General features: G+C 38.5%; 1 protein-coding gene across 2 annotated transcripts in view; it reads right to left on the bottom strand.

Annotated features, from left to right (window-relative positions):
• Window positions 1–22,114, bottom strand: part of LOC134541099 (uncharacterized) — a 43,412-nt gene extending 21,298 nt beyond the window's left edge. Inside the window, exons 1-3 of one of the 2 annotated variants that reach the window (XM_063384264.1) lie at window positions 22,043–22,114; window positions 4,289–4,480; window positions 358–569 (exon numbers count right to left, since the gene is read on the bottom strand). In XM_063384264.1, coding sequence (XP_063240334.1) covers window positions 358–569; window positions 4,289–4,466 — 390 coding nt within the window. In that variant the 5' untranslated portion in view covers window positions 4,467–4,480; window positions 22,043–22,114. The remainder of the gene's footprint in view (window positions 1–357; window positions 570–4,288; window positions 4,481–22,042) is intronic. The other variant, XM_063384263.1, reaches the window with a different exon arrangement.
• Between the last annotated feature and the right edge of the window lie 2,627 nt (window positions 22,115–24,741).

Below are 24,741 nucleotides of genomic sequence, written 5' to 3'. Positions count from 1 at the left end.
AGCGGAGCTTATCACGAAGTATGTTCCTGCGCGCTCGTGCGGTACCTCCCTCCCCGTCCCTTCGAGACCGTTCCCCCAAGGGCGGTCATTCACCGCCGAAGTCACTTCGGCGCACGATCAGTGGCCCGTCTCAAAGAAAATTATTTTCTCTTTCGCTCGCCCAACGAAGCAGTACTCGCGCACGCGCTTATCCAAAAAAAAATTTTGAGTAACTCTTTAACGGTGACCTCGAACCAACACTCCACAACGCTTACAGTTGGTATTATTGAAATTTATAACTGGGGCATTCTTTCATGGATATGAGCTATTGGAGAAGAGAGTGTGTGAGTGTGTGTGAGTGTGTGTATGAGTGCTCACCGCCATGAGCCCCAGGCTGCACAGGCGGTCCTTGATGTACTGGCGCGCCTCCGCCTCCTGCCCGCCGTGGATGGCGCGCTGCACCTCCGGGTCGGAGTACAAGGCGTCGAAGCCCTCCACGGCGCGGCCCTGCCTGGACGAGTCCAGGATCTGGTCGATGACTGCCGCCGCCGCCGAGCTGTTGAGCGCCGGCAGGCTCGGCGCGAACCCGCCTGTGCGGGAAGACACCGGCACAGCTCCGTACAAACAACCTGATTGCCTCCACAAGATATACGGCGAAATAAACATATATTCTTGACGTGATAGCGTCTGACAAATCGACGAACGCCGGCTGCCACGCACGGAAAAGCATGAGTAGAGACCGGTGAATTTCGCGGGTTCAATGACCTCCAGGATGGACTCCAATATCCTCTACACGCTCGGGCAAGTGCCAACTGTTCATTGGCTGCTGACTTGTGAGTCGTTCCTGGAGGTCATTGAACCCGCGTCTCTACTGGCAATTACTGAATGACTCACTGATCTTTTTTTGTATTGTTTTATGTGAAACTTATTTAAAGATTGCATACAATTCAACGGATTGGGACATTTGTATTCATGAAATATTTTTGACATTGATTTCAACATTAATAATAATGTCAGTAGACACCTTACTGGAATTTTTTTAACTGTTTCTTAAAAAAGAAAAAAATTGCAATATTGATAAAGAAAAATGGTCTTAACATAAAGAATGTTAGAAACAGTAATGTGTTTCTTTGGTTTTCATCCTGCAGTTAAGATTAAATTTTAATTTTAGTTTCGATGATGAAAGGTGATGTCCCATTGGAAACCATGGGGGAAACAAAGTTTTTTTTTTTTGTGTTTGTTCCGTTACACACGTGTTCACACTGCATCACGCGCTGTTTTTTTTCTCCCCCTTTTGCGATAACAACATTTTCGCTCCCCAACCACCAACTCGGTAGAGAGGGTTTTGTTATGCCGTGCGAAATTCATTAATCCCGTCTGTTCCACCATTCCCGTGGGATGACGTTAGGGGCGGGAGAAAACTTTTCCTAAGTCCCTTTGAGAGTGTTCGGATGGTTCTGTAGCCTAGAACCTGGTTCAAGTTAGGGTAAAACATATTTCGCCGTCTTGCACTATTTGGTGGTAAATTCTAAATTTTGAACTATCCAGTCCATTAATATCCTTCTTTAACATTTGATGCTCTTATCGTTTGATATTAACTATAGAAATAATCATATAAAATTAATCAAATTTCAAAGTTCTCAGAAGTTGTACCATTGAACAGCATAAAGACGTATTCAGTTGAAAACTGAACGGAGGAAATTTTTAGGAATTCAATCTTGTTCATGTGTAGGTAATTCTAATAAATTTATACATACACCTAATTCGGTCTATATCGTAATTAGTTACTTTCAAAGTATTGAAATAACAACAATTTACCTGTTACTAATTTATCAGAATTTTGTTTTTATATCTATTTTGTAATTTTTTTTGTTTCATCTTGCTTTCCCTGGTTTAATACTTGGATCAGCATATTCTTCTATCACTGTTGTTTCGTGAACAATTTTTTGTAAACACCTTTACATTTCTTTCAGTGTTCGCAAACAAACCTCATTTGTTGCTTCGCAAGTGACTGACGGGATATTGGTATCCTTTGGTATTACTTAACAGCACTGCCGTTTTTGAGAAAATTAAACATGATAACAAAATTTTGGAACGGATAATCTCTCATTAGCGCCTTCAGTTGACGGGTTAGTTACAACAGACTATTAATAACCATCCAACAAGGGTACAAAGCGAAGTAACTGTGGTATTGATGTAATAGTGCATTTTTACAGTTAATCTTTGAAAAGAATATTGTTGTGAAGAATCATTTTCAACATGTTGGTTTTGTTTTTGTAGTTTTTTTCGTAAAAGGAATTAGTGAAAGAGATGTTGGGGTTGCCAGAGGAGACTAATTAGCGGTGGCGCAACGAGTTGGTGCAATGCCGGAATGCATTTGTTTGCGGTTTACAAGGAGGATGTAAAATATTGATGCTAGGTGGTAATGACATGACGACGTTTCGGTTGACGTTGTAGTCACCATCATCAAGGGAAAAGTGTCCGGATATGACTGGCTTCTGGGTTGTAACCTCGTCGAATGGGAAAAATATCAGCGACGTTTCGGTCGGCGTTGCAGTCGCCATCATCAGGGAGTAGTAGTCTAGACGCGGCTACAAGCAACTCCACACCTTCACTAGTCGCCGCGGGACGTGGGCAGATCGCGACGTGGCGAAGGAGAAGAAGGCAGCGCGCGCGGTTTCGCAATCCGCCACACGACATTTCGCCTCCACTTTCTCCGGCCGCGACAGCCGCTACAGGGTGTTCCGCGCTGTCACCGCGGCGATGACAGCCCTCGTCAGGGCCGCAACTAGAGGGGGGGGGGGGCAAGTGGGGCATACGCCCCGGCCGCAAAGCTGTGGGGGGCGACTAAATCGCTTGCATTGTAATTCCTACTACAACTGGTAACTGGTAAAGAGATTATTCAACTTGCATGCCAGGAATGTCTAATCTGATTTACAATACAACGTCTCAACATATTCAATGAACAAGTCTAGTGATTATACGGACTGCTTTATGGACATAGTGGGTTCATGCATGGAAGTTACAGTGGCACAGAAACAGTTACAATGTAGGTATGGAAAATGCTTAAATAGCACCATTTTTCCGTGGGAGGACCCCCGGACCCCCCGCTTTATTGGTGCGGTATGTGAAAAAAAAGAGGGGGGGGTGTGGTGCATGAATCCATTCATGCCCCGGGTGCCAGAGACTCTAGTTGCGGCCCTGGTCCTCGTGACAGCACTCACAGTCGGACATCGAGCCACGGGTCAGCGAGCAGCACAGGCAAGCAAAATACCCCTCGCTGCCTCTTTGCAGAAGCTGCAGCAGTTCTGACCGATTTCCATATTATTAACGTAGTTAAGGGGATTGCTTAAACAGTATTTTCTACGTGACAACGTCTAACAAATCGACGAACGCCGACTGCACCCACGAAAAAGTGTCTTGTTACGCACATTGTCCCGTTACGCCGTGTCCCGTTACGCTCATTGTACGCTTGCGCCGCATCTATCTCTCTTCCACTCGATTGGAACAACCGTCGATTTGACTTTTTTCGAGGCACATTAAACTTGAAACACTCCCATTCGTTTCCTACTTTTCCTATTAAATGTCCTATCCTTAACAGAGTAACACAGATGGGAAGAATTTAAATAGCAAACATGTATAAAAGTTATAGTTAAAATAATCACTTCGTTAAAGTAATAAACATGTTTGAATTAATGAGTGCAATTAAAAGTAAATTTATCAATTAAATTTTAGATTTCATTTCACTCATTCTTTGTATCCATACAAAATAGTGATAATTCAATAAAAAAACGATTCAATTTTATTCATAAAAGTATGCAATAATTTAATCAATATTTTGTTATGACGTTGTCACGTTAAACTATCGTCCGTAAACCGATTTTACAGACAACCATTTTTTTTTTTTTGTAAATGGAACAGCAATATTCATGTTAATGTACAGATTATTATTAATTGGCTCATTTACGTTACAGCAACTGTATAACTGGGAAAAAAAACAGTCTTCGCGGTAATACTGGGTTCAGAATCTCACTCCTGGAATTTATGCTTTTTGTTTTCCCAGTACCTGCAATAGTTAGAAGTTATTTGTGAACCGATCCCTGAATAGCTTTTCGTATTAACTAAATATATGCCATTATCGAATATTTTATATTTTTCACACGGTTAAAAGAAATACTTTAAAAAACATTAATTAAAATACATAATAATGAGCCCATTTTCGTAAGCAATTCTCAGTATTATCTCGAAAAAAATTATTTAATATATGCAAAAATAAGTTTCCTTTAAATATTGGTTGTCTGGTGCTTACCTGCCGAGGGCGCGAACTGCTGTGGACCGGACTCCTGTCCCGGCTGCCAGGACCAGTCCTGGTTGCCCTGGTTGCCCTGGTTGCCCTGGTTGCCCTGGTTGCCTTGGTTGCCTTGGTTGCCCTGGGCGAGCACGCAGGCGCCCGCTGCCAGCAGACAAGCGACGATCGTCTGCCTCATCTCCGCCTGTCCCTCTGCAACACACACAACACGTGCCGGTTTGTGGACCACCAGGTGGCGAACCCAAACAGCCCCATATGTATATGTACCCAAGACGCTATACATAGCTCTACTACAACTATCTTTTTTTTTTGTAAATCCACAGAGAGCATTAACACAGTTATAATTAAATAACAATTGAATCTTTTATGACGGAATTAAATGTATGAAATAATTCATAAATGGTAGTAAAACATAAATTATTATTTTTTTAATAAGATTATTTATTAAATTTTGAGTTTCTTTTTACGGTAATGTGTAACCACTTGAACGCTTATATAATAACTAAAGAATATGAAATCAGCGGGTATAATGTAGTCAGTAAATTATGTAAAAAACCCTTTCAGGGTTCTGTAATTGTGTCTAGCATCCTTTCAATAAATAATTATTAAGTCTTTTTTTGTTTTATTATTATTAATACTGTTCTATACGAGTCTGATAGTTATTAAGTGCCTGTGTTCGAACTTAAAATAACCATTGAAAATCAATACACAGTCTATCATCACGCAATTTCGATCATGTTAGTTCGTTTGTAATTTCATAGATGTCAGTGTAGTCTGCGATTGTATGCGGGCGCAGGAAAACAACGTTGAATTTCGAGTATTTCCGAAGCGTGGTCGTTCTCTGTAAACGTCCTGGCTCCGGATTGGGAAGCCTACGATTCACTCATCCTTCTGGACATACCCGAATACTCACGTTGGCAAGCCTTCTTTCAACAGACGAGAGAGCCAAACGTCCGATCGTGCACCTTCGGTTTTTTTTTGTTCATTGTAAATAAATATACAACTCATTATAACTAATTGTCAATTAGGTTAAGTTGGCTACATTATAAATACTTTAAAACATTGTGGACGGTTGATTTGGTTAGGATAGCTACATTAAGGATACTGTGAAATCATGTAAACAGTTTCCTAGCGCTGGATAGCTACCTATTAAAAAGGTATTTGTTAAGCAACCATAAAATGATTTTACAGTATTTTTAATGTAGTTATACTTACCTAATATAACCAACCATCCACAATGTTTTAAAGTATTTATAATTACTTCTTGCTAATTTTAAGAATGACATCTTAAAAGTTAAACCCGCACATTTGGAGAATAGATGCCCACGAATTTTTTTCCCCCCCCAAATAAATACACCTGTTGTGGTACGGAAAAAAAGCGAGCATGAACTTCGGGGAACTTCGGGTTTGGCTCTCTCGTCTGTGAAAAGAAGGCTTGCCAAAGTGGGTATTCGGTTATGTCCAGAAGGACGAGTGAATCGTAGGCTTCCCCTCGGGATTGCAGGACGCGTGGAAGCCATTAGAGCTCAAGTCACTCCAGCAAGCAACGTTTGGTAAAAACAAGCGGGAACGGTATAAGAGCTAATACTGAAATTTTGACTAATCGCCTTAAATCCACTCTTTAGGAAAAATATTTTAAAATGACATTTGCAAAAAAAATTAATAAGAACAGGCCATAAACGAAGAATAAGCTTTTACACGAAATATAACCTTAACTGTATTCCGATTCAAATGTGATTCTCATTTTTTACTTGAATTATTGCAGACATCCATTCCCTGGAATCTTACGACCTGAATGGAAAATATTTGACTCCATATTGGATCAAGCACTTCATGCACATTAAAATTGAGTTTATTGTCAATTTAACCACAAAAAATATAAAACGATAACTACTTCATTTCACAGTTTTTGACCCAATGGGTGTTATTCACATCATTTTTTGAGGGGGAAAGGTCTCATAGGGCTAGAGAACCCTTGGAGTCTGCTCCAAAGCGATCGGCTGATCGCTATGCTCCAACCTTTTGGTCGGCATCCTCCACAACTCCTCTCCAAAATATGCGCCCTTTAAGGATATATTGGGAGTCGGCTTACAGATCCTTATTGTTTTTGAATTCCAGAGCAAGTAATATTACGACAGAGCTGTCACGGGATCACTCCCCACCCTCCTTTTTTGATCCGGAAGGTGTTAAGAGCCTCAGCTATGGCCAGCGGCTGGGGCCACCAACCCAGCATAGTCCCCGCCTCAGCCTTGTACCTCGCTCAGCTGACCAGACAGTTGGCTGTGTACTATCAGCACTGCTGGCGCCCACATCACACTGGGACCCAGTGAACCCGTGGTCCGGTGGAGGCCCAGCTGTCCGGGCTAGCACCGGAGCTGTGTCGTCGCTCACCACGTCGACTCCGCATCGGGCTAGGAATTATTTATTGAAAGCATGCTAGATAAAATTACAGAACCCTGAAAAGGTTTTTACATAATTTACTGACATTATACCCGCTGATTTCATATTTTTTTAGTTATTATATAAGCGTTCAAGTGGTAACACATTACCGTAAAGAGAAACTCAAATTTAATAAACAATATTATTAAAAAAATAATAATTTATGTTTTATTTACTACCATTTATGAATTATTTCATACGTTTAATTCCGTCATGAAAGATTCAACTGTTGTTTAATTATAAGAGTGTTAATGCTCTCTGTGGATTTACAAAGGGTTCCCGAGCCCGATAGCGCGCCAGGGTGATTGGAGAGCGGAGAAGGCAGGAGGTATTGAGGACAGACTGCAGGGGCGGCCCGGCCAGGCAACCACACACCCTTCTAGCGTGGGAAGCCTGCTCCGTGGGTTGTTGGAGCAGATGTGGGAGACGGGAGGCTGTCGCTCTGCCCAACTTTCCCTTCCAGCCCCTCCCAATAAACCTCAGCAAATAATGTTTGGACGGCTGTGACGACACCGGGTACGCCACCAGCGCAAACCGTGTTTGTTAGACGTTTTTGAATTACTTGAGTTCACATTGAAAAAAACCGTTTGTCAATAGGACGGGTTCCAAAAAAAAGTTGTATGTTTGTATGGAATCAGATGATTATTACGTATTATTAGAAACCGGAAAAATTTCGCGAATTCATTTCGCGATAGGCTAAAATACAAATCGTTATGCCTCAGTTCTGCCTCTGCTATTGGTTCACAACTCACCTGGGTGACTCTGGGCCAATGAGAAACACCAAACTAAAGCTTTATCGAACCACAGGCTGCTACGCTGGAACGTCTCACAAGACAGCAGCCAATGAGTGGGTGGCATTTGACCGAGTGTACGTAGAACTATGGAGTTCATCCTGGAGGTCATTGAGCCCGCGAATTTTTCCGGTCCCTACGTATTAATGTGATACAAAAAAAAATTACCAGTGTAGCTCAGTTCGTGTGATTTAAAGTGAAACTCCTTTTGCCAACTGCAAACGTGCGTGTTACTGCTTCTTCAAACAATTCTGCCATTTTGGAAAACGCAGTTTCTCTGAACGAAAATTTGAAATTCATAACAGCTATGTATCTCTATCTATGGGGTAACTGCAGGGACTGTTTCAACGGTGCTCTCTGCGCTGCTGGTTGAACAAGGAGGAACGCGAGTGCGCTGGTAGCAAATATAAAATTGAAGGCATTCACAGCTGACTATATAGGATATATATATATATATATATAATGAAACATACGCATGTGCACACTCTCTGTCTTATTCTTTCGTTCATCTATCTGTCTTGGGTCTATTTTTTGCGGTGGGGACGAATCATCGCACAAAGAGGAGAACGAAAACGAGCCCAGCAAACGTATATAGCATAGTGATCTCTTTATATCACTTTGGCTAAGTACCACGTCAGAAACATTTTAAATAAAGTTTTACAAAAAGATTACATTAAAATATGGCCTTGAAATTTTACTCTCATCGCGCCCAAAGAATGTTTATTTCAAAACAAAAATGGTATACGTTTCCATCTCAATGATTCTTTCAGCAAGGCTAAGAACACACAGGTGGTTAGAGTGATTATAAAAAAAATAACATAACACAAATAATGTAGATATGAATATTATGTTTTTTGAATGGTTCTTGATATGGCATATATATACTATATATATGCCATTTATATAATTTTTTTTTAATATTCGCCATTTTTGATTACATTGTATGTATAAGAAACCTCAATAACGGACAAAACAAGTGTATGCAAACTATCTCATTCCTTCACGGAGGTTCCTTGTGACTTCCAGAGTAAACAGCAATGGAATTTTTTAAAATAAAATTGTTATTAATTTTTAAATTAGGTTATCCATCATTAATATCATTTAAAAAATTACAGAACATACCTATATTTTAGTTTGCAAAGAAATGTTTTATTTAACATTACAAATTTAAAAAATGCATGTTATAATTTTTTATGAAAAGTTTTAATGGGCAGTTTTAATTTTAAAAAAAAAGTTGGAAATGTTTGAGCCAATAATATGCTTTGATATTGTGACAAGATTGAAAAAAAAAACATGTTTCAGGTTAGCTGTCCCCATATTTATTTGATAGAGATATATTTGAAACCCTGCCATTTTATTTTCGCCTGACTCCTCACACTATGCTGTCGAAAATTGCTGGAAGCGACAGTCTGGACAGCCTTGGCTGGACAGAGTTGTAGCGGGGAAAGTCCAGTGGCGTGTGAGGGAGGGTAGTGACTGGTGGGGGGGGGGATATGGAGGGAACAGAGAGTGAGTATCCTCGTGTCCACAGATGGAGGGTCGCGCCAAGTCGGGGTGAAAGAAGGGCAATTAGGTCGACTGCCTCGCTGGACCAAGGGGCAAGGGGGGGTTGGAGTGGGCCAGAGATATCGCGTTATGACTCCTCTTTCTGGTTCGAGAGCTCACTATAAGGGGAGAGTCCTCCACTGATATATTGGTCGCTGTCTCCTCTGTGTTGGCGACTCGTGGGAGGTTGGGGCAGGGGTTAAGGGGGGAGCAGCCGCATTCTCCTCCACTGAGTCGTTTCGAAATTAGTTAATTTGAAAAAAAAAAAAAAATCTTAGCGAGTCTTTCAGTGCTCCCTAATGACGTCACATCGAACCAAAGTCACGTGTTCTTTATGTTGCAAACAAACTTTCTAACGCGAAACTCGGACACGAAATTCAACTAGAATAATGCTGAGCCTGACAAATACACTATTTTGTATGGATACAAAGAAGGAGTGAAATGAAATCTACAATGTAATTGATAAATTTATTTTTATTTGCATTCATTAATTCAAATATATTTATTACTTTTTGTAGTGTCGCGCGTGCCGTATTTATTTTTACAAGTACAAAAAAAAGTACTGCAGTGGGCGGTATTCTTTCCGTCAACCTTTGAATTGGTAGTCAAATCAAATTCATAAAGCTTTGGTAGTCAGCGATGCTAACCGCACGGCCACGAGGCCATATTGGAAACAATTGTTTTAGATGTTTTATATATATAAATTTTGTGTTGTGGAAGTTTTAAAAACGTATGTAGTCCGCACGATTTTTTAACAAATACGCATCCCAAATACACCAAACTTATTTATAATGTATTACAATATTTTTTAAAACATTGTGCAAAGGATCCCGGGTGTAATTTGAATTATTATGTGTAACTGTAAAACACGATTGTTCGTTAAAAACGTATTTGAATATTCAACATTACTTTTAAATAACCGTACCGATTGTGTTGAAAAACGGTGGACGATCGTTAAATTACATAATTTTAATAATTCAAACGACGAAAATATGATTGAAAAGTCAAATCGATGGTTGTTCCAATCGAGTGGAAGAGAGATGCCACGCATGCGTACAACGAGCATAACAGGACACATCCGTAATGAGACATCCGTAGTGAGACAATGTGCGTTACGGGACACTTTTTAGTGCGTGCAGCCGGCGTTCATCGATTTATTAGACGTTGTCACGTTAAAAAATTAATTTGGTATGTTTAACGACAAATTTACCTAAGTTTTTATGAAATATCGTTTTTTGAGGGGTAAAATTAATGGTTTTATAATGCGACATAACCTAAATATTTAGTCGGGTGTAGATGTTATTTTTCTCGTATACGAAATGTAAGTTATGCAGGCAAATATACATACATGCCACTTTTCCATGCAGTTCGTACAGCATAGAAAAGGGGTTTGGGAGAAGACAGGAGGAAGGTTTGATCATCTCAGACGGGAGGAAAGGTATTTCCCCGTAAACATGCGCGTGAGCAGCATTGAAGTTTTCCAATTTGCATTATTCAGCATCCATTCGGAAGTTCTTCAAAGCGGATTGTGCATTTGGCTGCCTGGCAAAGTGCAGAGCTACGGAAGAAGCTACACTGTCTGAAAACTTTTCCGAACATGTTTGTATTTGATTTTAGGAATTAAGTTACATTATTGTAATTTTTTTTTAATTTTTGATATTTTTCGAATCATACAAATAAATTACTTAAACAGGTAATTTGCCTATCTTTATTTATGTGTGTATGATCTCGTAAAGAAAATTTAACGTTCCACGAATATCCATGTGGTAGTGATGGTAGTTTTAGAGATACTGGCGAGGAGTAACGAGTATACACGAAAAAAAAAAATCAAATTAATAATGTTTGCAGGCTCCATTGTCCGAAGTATCTTGTCTTCTGCGTTGTAGCCGGGTCGCCAAGGATGCGGCTACAACACAGAAGAAAAGCTACTTCAGACAATGGCCGTGAAAGCCTGCGAACACTATTAACTGTAATAATCTTTGTAGGTGTTTTTCGTCAGAATGTTTTTTTTTTTAATAAACTGTGAACCTCCTTTTGTACTTTGATATCTCGCCTTAAAAAAAAAAAACAGAGATGGTTTGCAGCAGCGCTCGTTGGCATGCTTGCTTTCTGGCACTCACTAGCACACTTATTGTTGACTTGTTTGAAATATATCTGTGTACCTACCCTACGACATGTCGAGTCCTTCCATCTGCAGAGTTTCTCTTCTAACACACGTGGCCCCACGCACCCTTGTTTTAAACTATTAACCACTCAAAAATATGTCTGAAGTGAAATTATTTCTAAGTATGTTTATTATTTTTTTTACTTTCAAAATCAATTGTTGCCAACGTGGAGCTACGAATGGCCAGGAGACGGCATTCTGTGTCGTAGTTGAAGTCACTTTTTAACCTCGCCGTCGTCATTATTTTCCCACCCGCAAAATGGCGTAAATGGTGCATGATGACGTCAGATGATTCTTTGTGAGTATTATTTAAAAACCTCGTCGTTAGAAACCGTAGTTTGATTTTAAAAAAAATGTCATTGGACACTGTTTTCACCTCCGCCAGTGGATGGGTGCGTCTAACCAATGTGCCGCAAGATTAGCCTCAATCAGCAGGCCACACGTGGCCACCCCCTGATTGTAAGTCCTGATCCTCCGTGGTTCGCCGTGAAGGTGTTGGCGCTCCAAGCCACGGGACGCTGGACGCGCTCAAGGAGGTTACACGCGTGTCGGAGGCACTGGGAGAGCAGGAGTCCATCCGACACGGAGCGAGCGCCGCGCCTTTCTCCGGCAGATGCGAGACCACGCGACTCCTGTGTCTCTGCAGCGCTCAGCTGCAGCTGCAGATGTCCAGAGAGGGCTGCAGCTTTGAGGCTGATTTGCAGTGACTGCTTTACAACTGCTCTTCCCTTTATTCACCGCCGCGACTGTCACTGCTAGGCAGCTGTCATGCGATCTGAACAGGACGAGAAATGTTGAAGGAAGATCTCCTGACATATTTTTTCATTAGTAATGTTACAAATATTTACCAGTGATTTCAAATTTAATGAACACAATTTCTGTAGTTGACAGTCTATAAATGTGTTTAACCTCTTCAACAGGTATTTTTTATCCTAGCAGAATAATTTTTATCTGAAACCTAACATAAATCTGAAGGAATAAATTGTGTATTTAAAAATAATATTTTAACGGTTTGTTACAGCATTTGACACCCAACGCTACTTTATTTTATATAAACCGTGTATTAAGGGATAATAATAGATTATTTCCGATACAATGAAAATGCAATTTTTAGCAAAAAAAAAAAAGATACATATTTATTTAAAATAAAAATGATTTATGTTTATCCGAGAGGGTAGATTCGCGCACACGTAGATGGTGGTAACTACAACTAAAACTGTTTAGGTTAAGTCAGTAATAATCGTAATAATATTTATTGGGGAAAATGTATTAAAAATATAACGATATTGTTTTTTTAGTTGTAGCACGAAGTTGCACAAGCGAGCGGCAGAATCATCTAGAGTGTCGTCGAAACACAGCAGTTGCATCTCATTAGTCTTCTGGTGGAGCACACGAGCTATGGAGGCACTAAGGGTGACAATGTCTCGCGCATCACCCGTCTCTTCGTCTCTACGCGCCAGGTACCGAGACGTAACTCCACTCGGTCTCTCCCGCTATGCTGTTTCCTTCATTTTCTTGCCAGTACATTTATTTGAGGGCATTCATTTGTTTTCACCAATACAGCACTCCTGGATCTAAAATTCTCTCAAGAAATATTAACTAAATACTATCTTAAAGCGGTTACAGATCACGCATGTTTTAAGAATTGTGACCAATTACGTTAACCCTAACTGAATGGACCATATCTAACATTAAGGTCAGAAATTACATTTGAGAAAATTGTTAATTCGACAACAAATTGAAAGATAGCTATTGGAACACATTTACAGGGAAAACCCCTCAATTCATGGGAATTAACTAACGAATTCGGCTTGTGAGACTTATCATTGAACAGCGGAAGAATAAAGATTCGATATTTGGGGTTCCGTCACTTACTGCTTATACAACATGGCGTAGAAAGTAATACTGTGTTAGGACTGGGTGTCACGCACACACAAAAATAAAAAGGCGCGTGTAAATTATTACGCGTGATAGAAGTGAAATTTCTTCGGCAATTCAAACCTCGACTCGTTAGTATATCGCAAGGGTAAAACGGCAGAGAGAGAGAGAGAGAGAGAGAGAGAGAGAGGGATAAACAGGAAGAGAATAAGAAGGAAAATTTATAAAAACACAGTTAGTTTTAATTTAGGTTAGGAAAAAAAATATTTTCACAACAATGTTTCACGAAAAGGTTACATTAAAATTCGGCCATGAAATTTTAATCCCATCACGTTCGATGAATATTTACTTCAAAAATTTTCTGCACTTTTACAAAATATTTTTTTTGGAAACCAGTAGTACTTTAAGAAATGTATTGTAATATTTTACAACACATGGCTATGGATATTTTTGCGTAAATGAAATAATTTTTTTGAGGTAATACTGAGTATTTGTTAAAGAAATTTGCGCAAAATTTTATAATTTGATTGATGTTTCATTCAAGAATGTTTTGTCTATACCATGGTAAAGATAGTTGGAATTTATTTTGTTTTACTATTCTTATTAATCTTGCGCAATTATTCATGCAAAGCTATTCAAGGTACCGTTTATAAGTAACTTTAACTATTGAGTCGTACTGGGACCACACAAAGCATGAATTCCCAAGTCCGAACATTTCTTCGATTAAGTACTATTTTGTTGCGATACATTTAATTTCATGTAAATGTAAAAAAATTTACAAGTATCTGTCATTTAACACGAGTTAGTTTTTCCATTTACAAAAAAAAATGTCATTGCACTATGTTGATTGTTTGATGTTAATGTTTTTACTATTTTATTAAATGTTTAATTTCTGTACATTTATTAAGACAGCTCTTTTGCATTTGATTTTCGGTCCAAAATTTTGGCACCAGAATATTTTATAAAGTCATCCACAACACGTGAATTATTGCGCAAGGGATCATAATTTGAAACATTTGCGTAAATATTTCCCGCTATTAGAAGAAACTTAGATGAATTTTAAAAGGGTACATGCTCTTTCGATAACTTAAAAGAAAAGGAAATTAAATCACTAAAATAGCGTGTGAGACCGAGAAATAAGTTCTGTTGATAAAACCGATTGTAAAATAACTACGAGGAGAGAGTTGTTTTCCACGAAGAAATGTTTTATTCAATGCTAATAGCGACATGATTCTCAGAACCCATTTACTCGCTTGGCTCTGCCGTTCCGACCTACATATTCTAGCGTAACGTCTCCATTGTCCTGTTCGTTGTGCTACGCCGCTCTGGCAATGTTTCAGGAATGTGGAATTTCAACGCCTAGCAAATAAACGGATAAAAATGTTTTTTAACAAATAAAATGAAAAAAAAAAAAGAATTTTAATCTAAATGAATTTGCCGTTACTAGTTGTTTATTCACAAGAAAAAATAATAATCTATTTGAATGCATAAACATTATGTTTATTTTAAAGGGTTAACTAAACCATCACAAAATACAAAAAAAAATTACCCATTATGTTATTACAAAAAATTAATTACATAAAATATGTTTTATTTCGGCATTCTATTGTTCGGCACGTTCTTTAATTTGGCAGCAATCGAGGCGTTTACGATCAGAATTTTTCTAATGGATAGAAGCGTTGACCTTGACCGCCGCGTGACGTCACTACACTGCCGGAGTTTTTAGTTCGTTTAGAGTTTATCACTAATGTCGATTTTCATCTCATTTTATATTTTCTAATTTTTTTCTGGCGGGCTTACATTTCACACTTTTCCAATTTATTACTCTCGCTAAAAACGGAATCGACGTCCAGTAATCGGGGGAAATTTTTCTGACCCGGCCTGGTCGCGGTCCCGAACATGCCGGATTAGAGAACTGTCTCCTGTCTTTGTCTTCCAGGACAACGGCGCGCGGCAGAGGTGCCGTTTCCGGCCAGTAGCGAGCGTGTCCACTTCCGGTCCGTGCGCGGAGAAGAAAGCGTGTCGAGAAACCCCCACTGCCACGGCCGCCATTTTGTCCTCCTTCCAGGCCCTTCAACCTGGGCCTCGGCATCTCTAGTTTCCCTCTCTCCCCCACCCGCCAGTTCTCGCCTGACCATGATCGCTCTCCAAAACGTGGTGCGAGTGTTGTGTTAAGCCGGGTGCACAGTTCAAGCAACCTTTGGTGAAACAATCAGGAGCGGTATAAGAGCTAATACTGGATTTTGACGTGACAACGTCTGATAGATCGATGAACGCCGGCTGCACGCACGAGAAAAGTGTCCCGTTACGCACATCGTCCCGTTACGCCGTGTCCCGTTACGCTCATTGTACGCTTGCGCAGCATCTATCTCTCTTCCACTCGATTGGAAAAACCATCGATTTGACTTTTTCGAGGCACATTAAACTTGAAACACTCACATTCGTTTCCTGCTTTTCCTATCATCGTCCTATCCTTAACAGAATAACACAGATTGGAAGAAGTTAAATAGCAAACACGTATAAAAGTTATAGTTAAAATAATATGTTCGTTAAAGTAATAAACATATTTGAATTAATTAATGAATGCAAATAAAAGTAAATTTATCAATTAAATTGTAGATTTAATTTCACTCCTTCTTTGTGATGATTCAATAAAAAATTATACAATTTTATTCATAAAAGTATGCAATCATTTCATCAATGTTTTTTTATGACGTTGTCACGTTAAACTATCGTCCGTAAACCGACTTTACAGACAAACAATTTTGTTTTTGTTTCATAGCCTTAAATCCACTCATCAGGCAAAATATTAAAAAAATGCCAATTGCAAAAAAAAAAAAATTATTAAGTACAAGCCATAAACAAGAAATAAGCTTTTACAATAAATATAATCTTAAATGTTTTCCGATTCAAATGTGATTCTCATTTTCACTTGTATTATTGCGGACATCCACTCCCTGACAGCTTACGACCTTACTGAAAAATATTTGACTCCATATTGGATCAAGCACTTCATACACGTGAAAATTGAGTGAATTGTAAATGTAACCACTAAAATAATTAAATAATAACAACTTGATTTCACAGCTTTTGACCCATGGGTGTAGTATTGCTGGTATGGTGTTAAGCCGGGTGTACAGTTGAAAAAAATAACACTAACAGTAACAGTAGTTCGGGCGCACAAGATTTGACCTTCATGTTTTCCAACCCACTGATTCACAATAGCGCATGGCACGGTCGTGCACATAGCAGGGAAATGAATATATTTTATTTATGGTTACGGACGCATGGTGCAACAACCAATTGAGTAGAGAAGGAAAACATTCAGGCAAGCCATTGTGGCAAGAAATTGTCGAGATATTACAACGTCAGGTGTGATTACTGCTTTTAAAAATTAATTAATGCTCTTACTAGCAAAATTTTTAAATAAAAAATTTGTGTCGTGGTTGGAATCTTTAATTATAATTTTTTAAATAACACTTATTAATTTAGTTTTTTATTTAAATAAACGTGCTCACAAATTGCTGGCCAGATTTCATAAGTTAATCGTTTGGTAATTAATGTAGTTACTAACACTTCCAACATATATGTCGGATGAAACGCGAAATTTCATCGGGTAAAATTAACAGTAAGATGTGAATTGTAAGCCGACTTCTGACAGGTTGTGCTCATGGCCTGCAGTGCATTCGCTTGCATTTTCTAACTGCACATCCAGCCTACTCGTGCTGATGTCATTAATAACTTGCTCTCCCCGCTACTTGGATCATGTGAAACTAATAATTCACGCAGCTTATTCCGAAAGAATAAGTGGACATTCGTGCGTTACAAATGTTTATACTAAATATAATGGTTAATTTAAGTTACCAAGTGACTGCAATTTTTTTTGCGTTTATGGTCAGGAACAATAAAAACTTTTAAGTGGAATTACTTACTCAGACAATGCTACGCAGGCCAATACATAATCCTTACCTACTTGCTCCCAATTTGATGACGGCTAAAATACTATTTAAAAAAAAAATTAAATTGGAAATTAAAAAAGTCAACTCTTGGAGTCACTGTGTAGGTTTTATTAATAAAATTACATACCAATCGCCTTTTTCTCTTACAATCACAACAAAACTATTAATAATTGCTATTAAATGTTAGTTCAAAATTACCATCTCATCTTTGGAAGAGTTTGAGTTACGAAAATAATTCTGAGTTAACTACATAAAAATTGTTTGAAATTTAAATCTTTAGCATGAACAGTCTTTGAATAAAATAAGACAAAAAAATATGTATATATTTTTAATTTTTGAAGTGAAAACTTATTTAACAGCGTTAAGCGATATTTGGTAGGGGCAAAACGTATGGGTTTGCGTCACCGACATGCTAGTGATATAATACCAAAATCATTTTCTTACGTATATTTGACTTACAAATGATGTCATATTACACATTTACAAACCAAGTTTTAAGTTTTCACTTCTGTTGACAGTCCCCATTACAACGTTTTCGTTTTTTTTAAGTAATTAAATTTGTAGCAAAATAAAGTATTACATGAATATTAAGAAAACAGACATTTCAATAGTAAATATTTGTATTGTTAGCTCTCAGGGTGAGAACCATTAAGGTCGAACAATGAAGAGCAAAACGTAGACACTTTCACTCTTACGACTCCACTCAAGAGAAAGTTCCCACCACGACATTGGGTGAATTTGTTTTGGTTATAACAAAAATTCATTCATCGGCGGTTTTCAACTGTTATCAACATTTATTCTACACCCCCTTAAATACCAGAAAATAAAAGTTCAAGGTAGGTTTCACATACATAACCATGTTACATTGCCGTTTAGTTTTGCAAGTATTTTCTTGTCAACTTAGGTATGGATGAAGAAAAATTATCAATATTTCTTATAAATAAAGTGCACATTCTCATAATATTGTTTTATAATATTCACAATATTAACTAACCAAAAAATAAACTAACTAACTACAAGAAATCAAAACTTAAATTTTGCTTGTCTCTGATCATCAGTAATTAGGAATCAAAATGTCCGGAAGTCACGTTATTTTCGGTTCCAGGATGAACGCCACACTACTGTACACAGATAAGCCACTGCCACATTCTACCTTCCGGCATGTGATTGGATGATTTGAATCTTGTAACGTTGTTATTGGTTTCAATTCCTTCGGGACGTGTCGAAACTGTGAACCAATGCTCCAATGAGAACGCAGTTCCAGAGTTTAAGAGTACGTATTCCCGCCTCTCTCCAATAATAAAACTACTTATGCACGTCTGTAGGTACACAGAATATATTTTTCTTTAATTAAAAAAAACATTCCTTGGGAAAGCATGTTTGCGAAAACAAATTTTGTAATGCCACAAGAAAGGTATTGATAAATTGTACAGCATGACGGTATACAGAGTATTTCTTAAGAAAATTGGCGAGTTATTTTATTATTTTTATTGAGCTATTAGGACAGCACGACGTTTAAACGTTCGGGTGAAAATCGAACCCATTATTACTGTCATCGCAGTTTCACAGTTGTTTCCACGTAAATGTACACATCTACAAATGTCTGTAAGTCCGCACGAATACATCTGCGTGAAAACTGTGGATATTGTTAATTGATACAACATGTGGGTATACCGAGTATTTCTTAAGAAAATTGGTGGGATATTTTGTAATTTTTTTAGTGATGTTTCATTCAGGCATAATTTTATTAAATATAATGGAAAAGATAATCGACTATTAAATAATTGACATTGATTTTGTTTTATTAGGGTCATTATTGTAGATGCTGGGACAGCACGAAGTTTAGACTTTCGGGTGAGAATCTAAGCCATTATGACTGTTGTCGTGGTGACACGGTTGTTTTCACGTACACAGATGTCTACAAGTACACACGAATACATCTGCGTGAAAACTGTGGATATTCTTAATTTTTACAACATGTGGGTGTACCGAGTATTTCTTAAGAAAATTGGCGAGTAATTTTGTATTTTTTAGTGATGTTTCTTTTAAGCATAATTTTATTAAATAATGGAAATTTTTATAGAATATTAAATAATTTGTTTTGTTTTATTAGGCTCATTATTGTAGGTATTTTACACTTGAAAGTTATTGGCAGGTACTGGAACAGCACTTTTGGGTGAGAGTATAACCCAGTATGACTGTTGTCGTGGTGACACGGTTGTTTTCACGTACACAGATGTCTACAAGTACACACGAATACATCTGCGTGAAAACTGTGGATATTCTTAATTTGTACAACATGTGGGTGTACCGAGTATTTCTTAAGAAAATTGGCGAGTAATTTAGTATTTTTTAGTGATGTTTCTTTTAAGCATAATTTTATTAAATAATGGAAATTTTTATAGAATATTAAATAATTTGTTTTGTTTTATTAGGCTCATTATTGTAGGTATTTTACACTTGAAAGTTATTGGCAGGTACTGGAACAGCACTTTCGGGTGAGAGTATAACCCAGTATGACTGTTGTCGTGGTGACACGGTTGTTTTCACGTACACAGAGGTCTGCGAGTCCACAAGAACGTGTCTGCGTGGAAACTGCGGAGTGCAGCGATGCGTCCAGCCAGGGAAGGCGAGGCTGCAGGCTCGTGGGCGCCAGCGCCGGGAGAAAGTATGAGCGCAGCGGCGCGTGACGGGAGAAAGAGGGAGTCCGCCTTACACTTTCACTTGCCCGCGCGACCACAACAAACAGCAGCGCCCGGGAGACGCCGTCGGCCTTGGTGACGTCACCGCTACACCCCCCCCTCCCCCCCGCTGGGTGTCGACCCGGGCGGTCATACACCGGAGTGTCCACAATAGACTGTTCCCAGTTTCAACGGTACATTACAACAGTTCAATTGAAGGTGAACTAACCAAGGTAACGCCATGAGCAGCTTTAGTTAGACGGCACACATCCAACCTGAAGTCTAATTATTATTCCCACACTTTGGTTAATAGCCTACGTCATGAGTAGAGACCTGCAAAATTCGCGGATTCATTGACCTCTAGGATAGACCTCCACAGTCCTTTAAAAACTCGCGGAAATGACACTTGTTCATTGGCTACTGACGCGTGAGACGTCTCAACTAGGATGTCCGTAATTCGGCACTTTCTTGGTTTAGTGTTTACCATTGGCTCACAGTTCCCCGGATAAAATCTGGGCCGATCTGGGAATCCGCGAATTTTGCATGTCTCTAGTCATGAGTAATTGAAGCGATAGCCTCTTCAATTCTGTGTCTCAACTCTGGCAAATCACTAGGTAGCGGCGGAACGTAGACGCGATCTTTTGTAAAGCCCAGAAGGGAAAAAATTATCATAGCTTTATGTCAGGTGAACTCGGAGGCCAGCGGAAAAGAGCTGTGTCGCCTCGAATTACCTATACCATCGGCGGATGTTTCTTGCCACACGGGGGATCTCAATTTAACTTATGAACGAAATGCACGTTGAAATGAAATTACAAATTCACTCTTAGAAAATCGCCGAACACAAAACGCTTTTCGCTCAGGAGTCGCCATTTTGCGTAGGCGCTGCAAGCGAGAAAACAACAAAGCAGTACTCGCGCATGCGTTTAGGTAAAGAAATTTGATCATAAATCAACATTCTACAACGCTTACAGTTAAAACTGTTAAAATTTATAACTGGGACAATATTTTATGGATAAAATGTGTTAGAGACCAGCAAAACTCAAGAACTCAAGAAATACTCACTGGAGTGCATTACATGCGTGGTGTTGACTCAAATCTGGAATTTTATTTCCCTGTCATATGACCAAAACTGTTAATTTAACAACGAATTCTATTTTAATCGACAATGTTCAGAAACATTTAATGAAAATACAAACTACAAAGTCCCATAGCTAACCTAAAATTATGGTACAAAATTGAAAATTTAGCAGAAACTTGCAAACGCTATTTTATAGCGTTTATCACTATGAGCTGAAACTGTCTCTGAAAAAAAAATTCTTTCACAGTCTGCGTGATGGTTAAGTGTTGAAATTAAATTTATCCGTCTAATTACTACCACTTGAAAATTTCCATGACTTTTCCAGGATTTCAAGTTAGATTCTGTGACTTCCCCGGATCAATTGCAAGTTCCCTGACTTTTCTCCTGACTTTCCAGAATGTGAACACCCTGGGATCGGTACATACATATTTTTTGACACGCTCCCGTACGACCGAAAAACCGATAAGAACTTTTTTAGATGTCAAACCAAAATCACACGCCTCCCGACCGGAAGGTAAAATGCGACGCAGCATCCATCCGATGGACCACATGCACGGACTGGTTTCCTGCGAAGCTGAGCGAAGTTCTCAATATCCCAGGGAAGAGGAACGCGAGCTTTCGCAGGACAAAGTTTGGTTGTCATCATCGCTCGAGCCATGAACCAGAGAGCGCTACCTACGGGTGACAATGGCACGTGCAGCCCAGCACACGATCACCTCTGGTTACAATCCAGCTTTTCCATAGCAGCTTCGGTGGGAAAGCTTACTACAACCTGCAGTTCTGGGGGGGGGGGGGGGGGCAGCAGCGGCGAGTCGCCCCCGTGCTGTTATGCATGGGGGCGGGGGCGAGAGTAGCATTTCGCCCCCCTCCTTTTCCCAGAATAAATGTTTGGTCCTAGTAGTACTTTTCTCAACCAATAGTTACAAACGTTGCATTGGTGATCACATTGATTAGAAAATCAAATTTATGATTGTCAATATACTGTAAAATGATTGCAAATTCCTAGATGGTATTTTATTCAAATTGTACCTCATCTACTGTCAGAGTAGTATTTAATACATACTACGTCATCAAATTCTTGGAACGGTATATTTAAAATTTTGGTTCGGGAACTCATTAAGTAGCACAATTATGCGTCTAAAATTCACGTTCCGACGTCCCTGGCACGGACGCAGTCCTGCGTGTGAACAGGCGCCGGGAGTTGAAGAAGGTGTCTCACCTCGAGTGTCTGGAAGAAGAACCACGCCCGACCGTGCTGCGAGGAGGCTGCAGCGCAGGGAAACTTTCTTCTGACGGCGAGTCGCTCGCCCGCCGGCCAGTTTTATAGTCGCGGCGGGCCCGGGTGGGAGTCCCTTCTCTCCCCCCCACTCGCACCCCCTCGCCGAGGGACTGCGCCCCTCTGACGGGGCTGTCTTGCCCAAGCCGGCTTCTCTGAACCGCCTGCTCCCCCAGACCTAGTTCCTACACAACAGATTCCTTTGGAAACCATTTGCCAAGAAATGAATTTCTTACTTTGTTACTACACGTGGCTACGTGCATGAAAACTAGCTGAAAAACCTGGCGTTTTCCCGGGTTAAACACGCCGTAACATCGGGAACTTCACTACCGAGTTTTAAAGTCTGTAGGACATACACTCGAGAAAAAAAAGGGAATTTTTTTTTTAATTTGAAGACCCTTTTTAATTACACAATCTCGGTGCATCGACGCTAACATTCAGCTTCATTTTGTGGGAAGGCAGGTAAACCCTAGGGAATACGTGACGGACGCACCAAACGATAGTTGCGTTACGAATTCAAGGCAAACGCCATCTATTGACGAAGTTTTAAGATGAACTCTTATTGGAGCCTTTAGTTCGCTAGCAGCCACGAGTTTCACTAAGCGGGTGGGTTTCTCCAAGGAGGGGTATAGCAAGTGGACAGACCTTACTATATGACCGTGTGGCGGACATAGACAAATGACTCAAACTAACTGTAAGTAAGTTTCTCTATTATAAAACTGAATTAACCAGGTCTTTTCGATACCTTTGGGAATGGAATTTCATAATTACAATGCATTCCATGTTACTCTCCGGTCTAAAAACTATCTATATGCCAAAAACTTCATGTCAATCCATTCTTCCGTGAAAGAATGACAAACATACAAATCACTTTTTCATTTATAATATTAGTAATGATACGCTTTTCAAGATAATACTGAGTATTTCTTACGTAAAATGTGCTCATATTTTTATATTATAATTTATACGTATTTTATTCAAGCATAGTTTTTAAAACCATAAATAATATAATTAATTTTTTTATTATTGGACTTCACTTTGTTCTGATATGTGTATTAACGTTATTAACGTGTGCAATTAATCAGGGAAAACTATTCATGGAACGGTTAACAAATAACTTAAACTATTTGAGATACTGTGGAACAAAATAAAGCATGAATGCTTGGGTAATAATCTGAATCCATTTTTAGTGCGGAAATTATTTTATAGTGATACAGTTGTTTAGATTGATGTAAATTTTTAAAAATATCACTCATTTTACTACAATATTTCTGTTCCATTTACAACAAAAAAAAAATACAGTGCTGTTGAGCAAACCGCACTTTTTTCCAACCGCCGAGATACCTTAAGTAACTCCTTGATTGGTTAAGACATTTTACATTTATCACGTGATTCATTAACAGCTATAAGTTGCAATAAAATTATTGTTTTTTGAACAAAGATATATTTACATGTTAGTTGTTAGTTTAAACTTACAAAATGATAGAATTAAATAAACTAGTACTTGTTGTAAAATACGCATGCAGCGGACAATTTATATCAGATAAAAACCACCAAGAGCTGTGGAATATTTACTAAAAATACTGCCATTCATATTTTTTGGTGTTAAATTACCCAATTTGTGGACATATTATGTACGGCTGATGAAACTGTAAATGTAAGTAACCAAATTTCAATATTTTTTACATAACCAAACTTTTGGTGTTGTTTCATATGACTGTTCCATTTGAAATACTCATGCAAACACGTTCAAAGTGTAAGATTGTGGTGAAATTAAATGTTCCAACTAACCTGAAAACTATTTATTGAGAGCTTTGGTACTGAATAATGATAAGTCATGCTTTTCTGAAATCTTCATAAATGTTAAACTTCCTTTAGGATTCTAAAATTATATGCCAAGAAAAAAATCACTTAAAGAGTTGCATTGCAATGTATGATTCTCGAAATTTAACGCATGAATAATTTTTTTCTGCCTATAATTTCTTTGAGTTACGCCTTAAAGGCAGTTCGTGGGATACCTACGTATTTCTTCAATGCATTTATTTTTAAAGTGACGCAAATTATACCAAGTTTACCAAAGTATTATGTTTCTGAATATTCATAGGAATCGAGCAAAAAAACTCAGTATAGTAGTTTGAGTTTATTCACACTAAATTGATTTACATGATTTAAAAACTAGCTCCAAATGGTTTTAAACGGTTTCTTACCTTGGTCAGAGTCGCAACATGAATTACTGAATGAACTGTTAATATTGTTGATTGAAAAATACAGGAATGCGTTGTATTACACTTTCGTTTCCAACTTGTCTGAGATTTTACAAAATATGGCAACGATATTAAATAAAAAAAATTATTATTAAAAATTTAATATTTAATTAAATTTGTTAAATCAAAGCACATAATAAATCAAAAATTATTATTTTGTTTAAATTTTAATAATTTCTATAATATTCTGGTTCATATTTTTAACACAAATTTGATTCTCCGTAGCAAACTATGCAGTTTCAATGCTATATCAAAAAAAGGTTGAGGCAGAAATGAAATTCTATAACTGATCTTAATAGTATACGGACTATAGAGAATTCTCTGTGCAGGTTACAATTAAAATTATAAATAAAAGCTTTGTTTCAAGCTTCGTTAGAT

The sequence above is a fragment of the Bacillus rossius genome, chromosome 18, assembly GCF_032445375.1.
Source record: "Bacillus rossius redtenbacheri isolate Brsri chromosome 18, Brsri_v3, whole genome shotgun sequence".
NCBI lineage: Eukaryota > Metazoa > Arthropoda > Insecta > Phasmatodea > Bacillidae > Bacillus > Bacillus rossius.
Note: the sequence above shows the minus strand (reverse complement) of the source record. Positions and strands in the feature narration are given on the sequence as shown.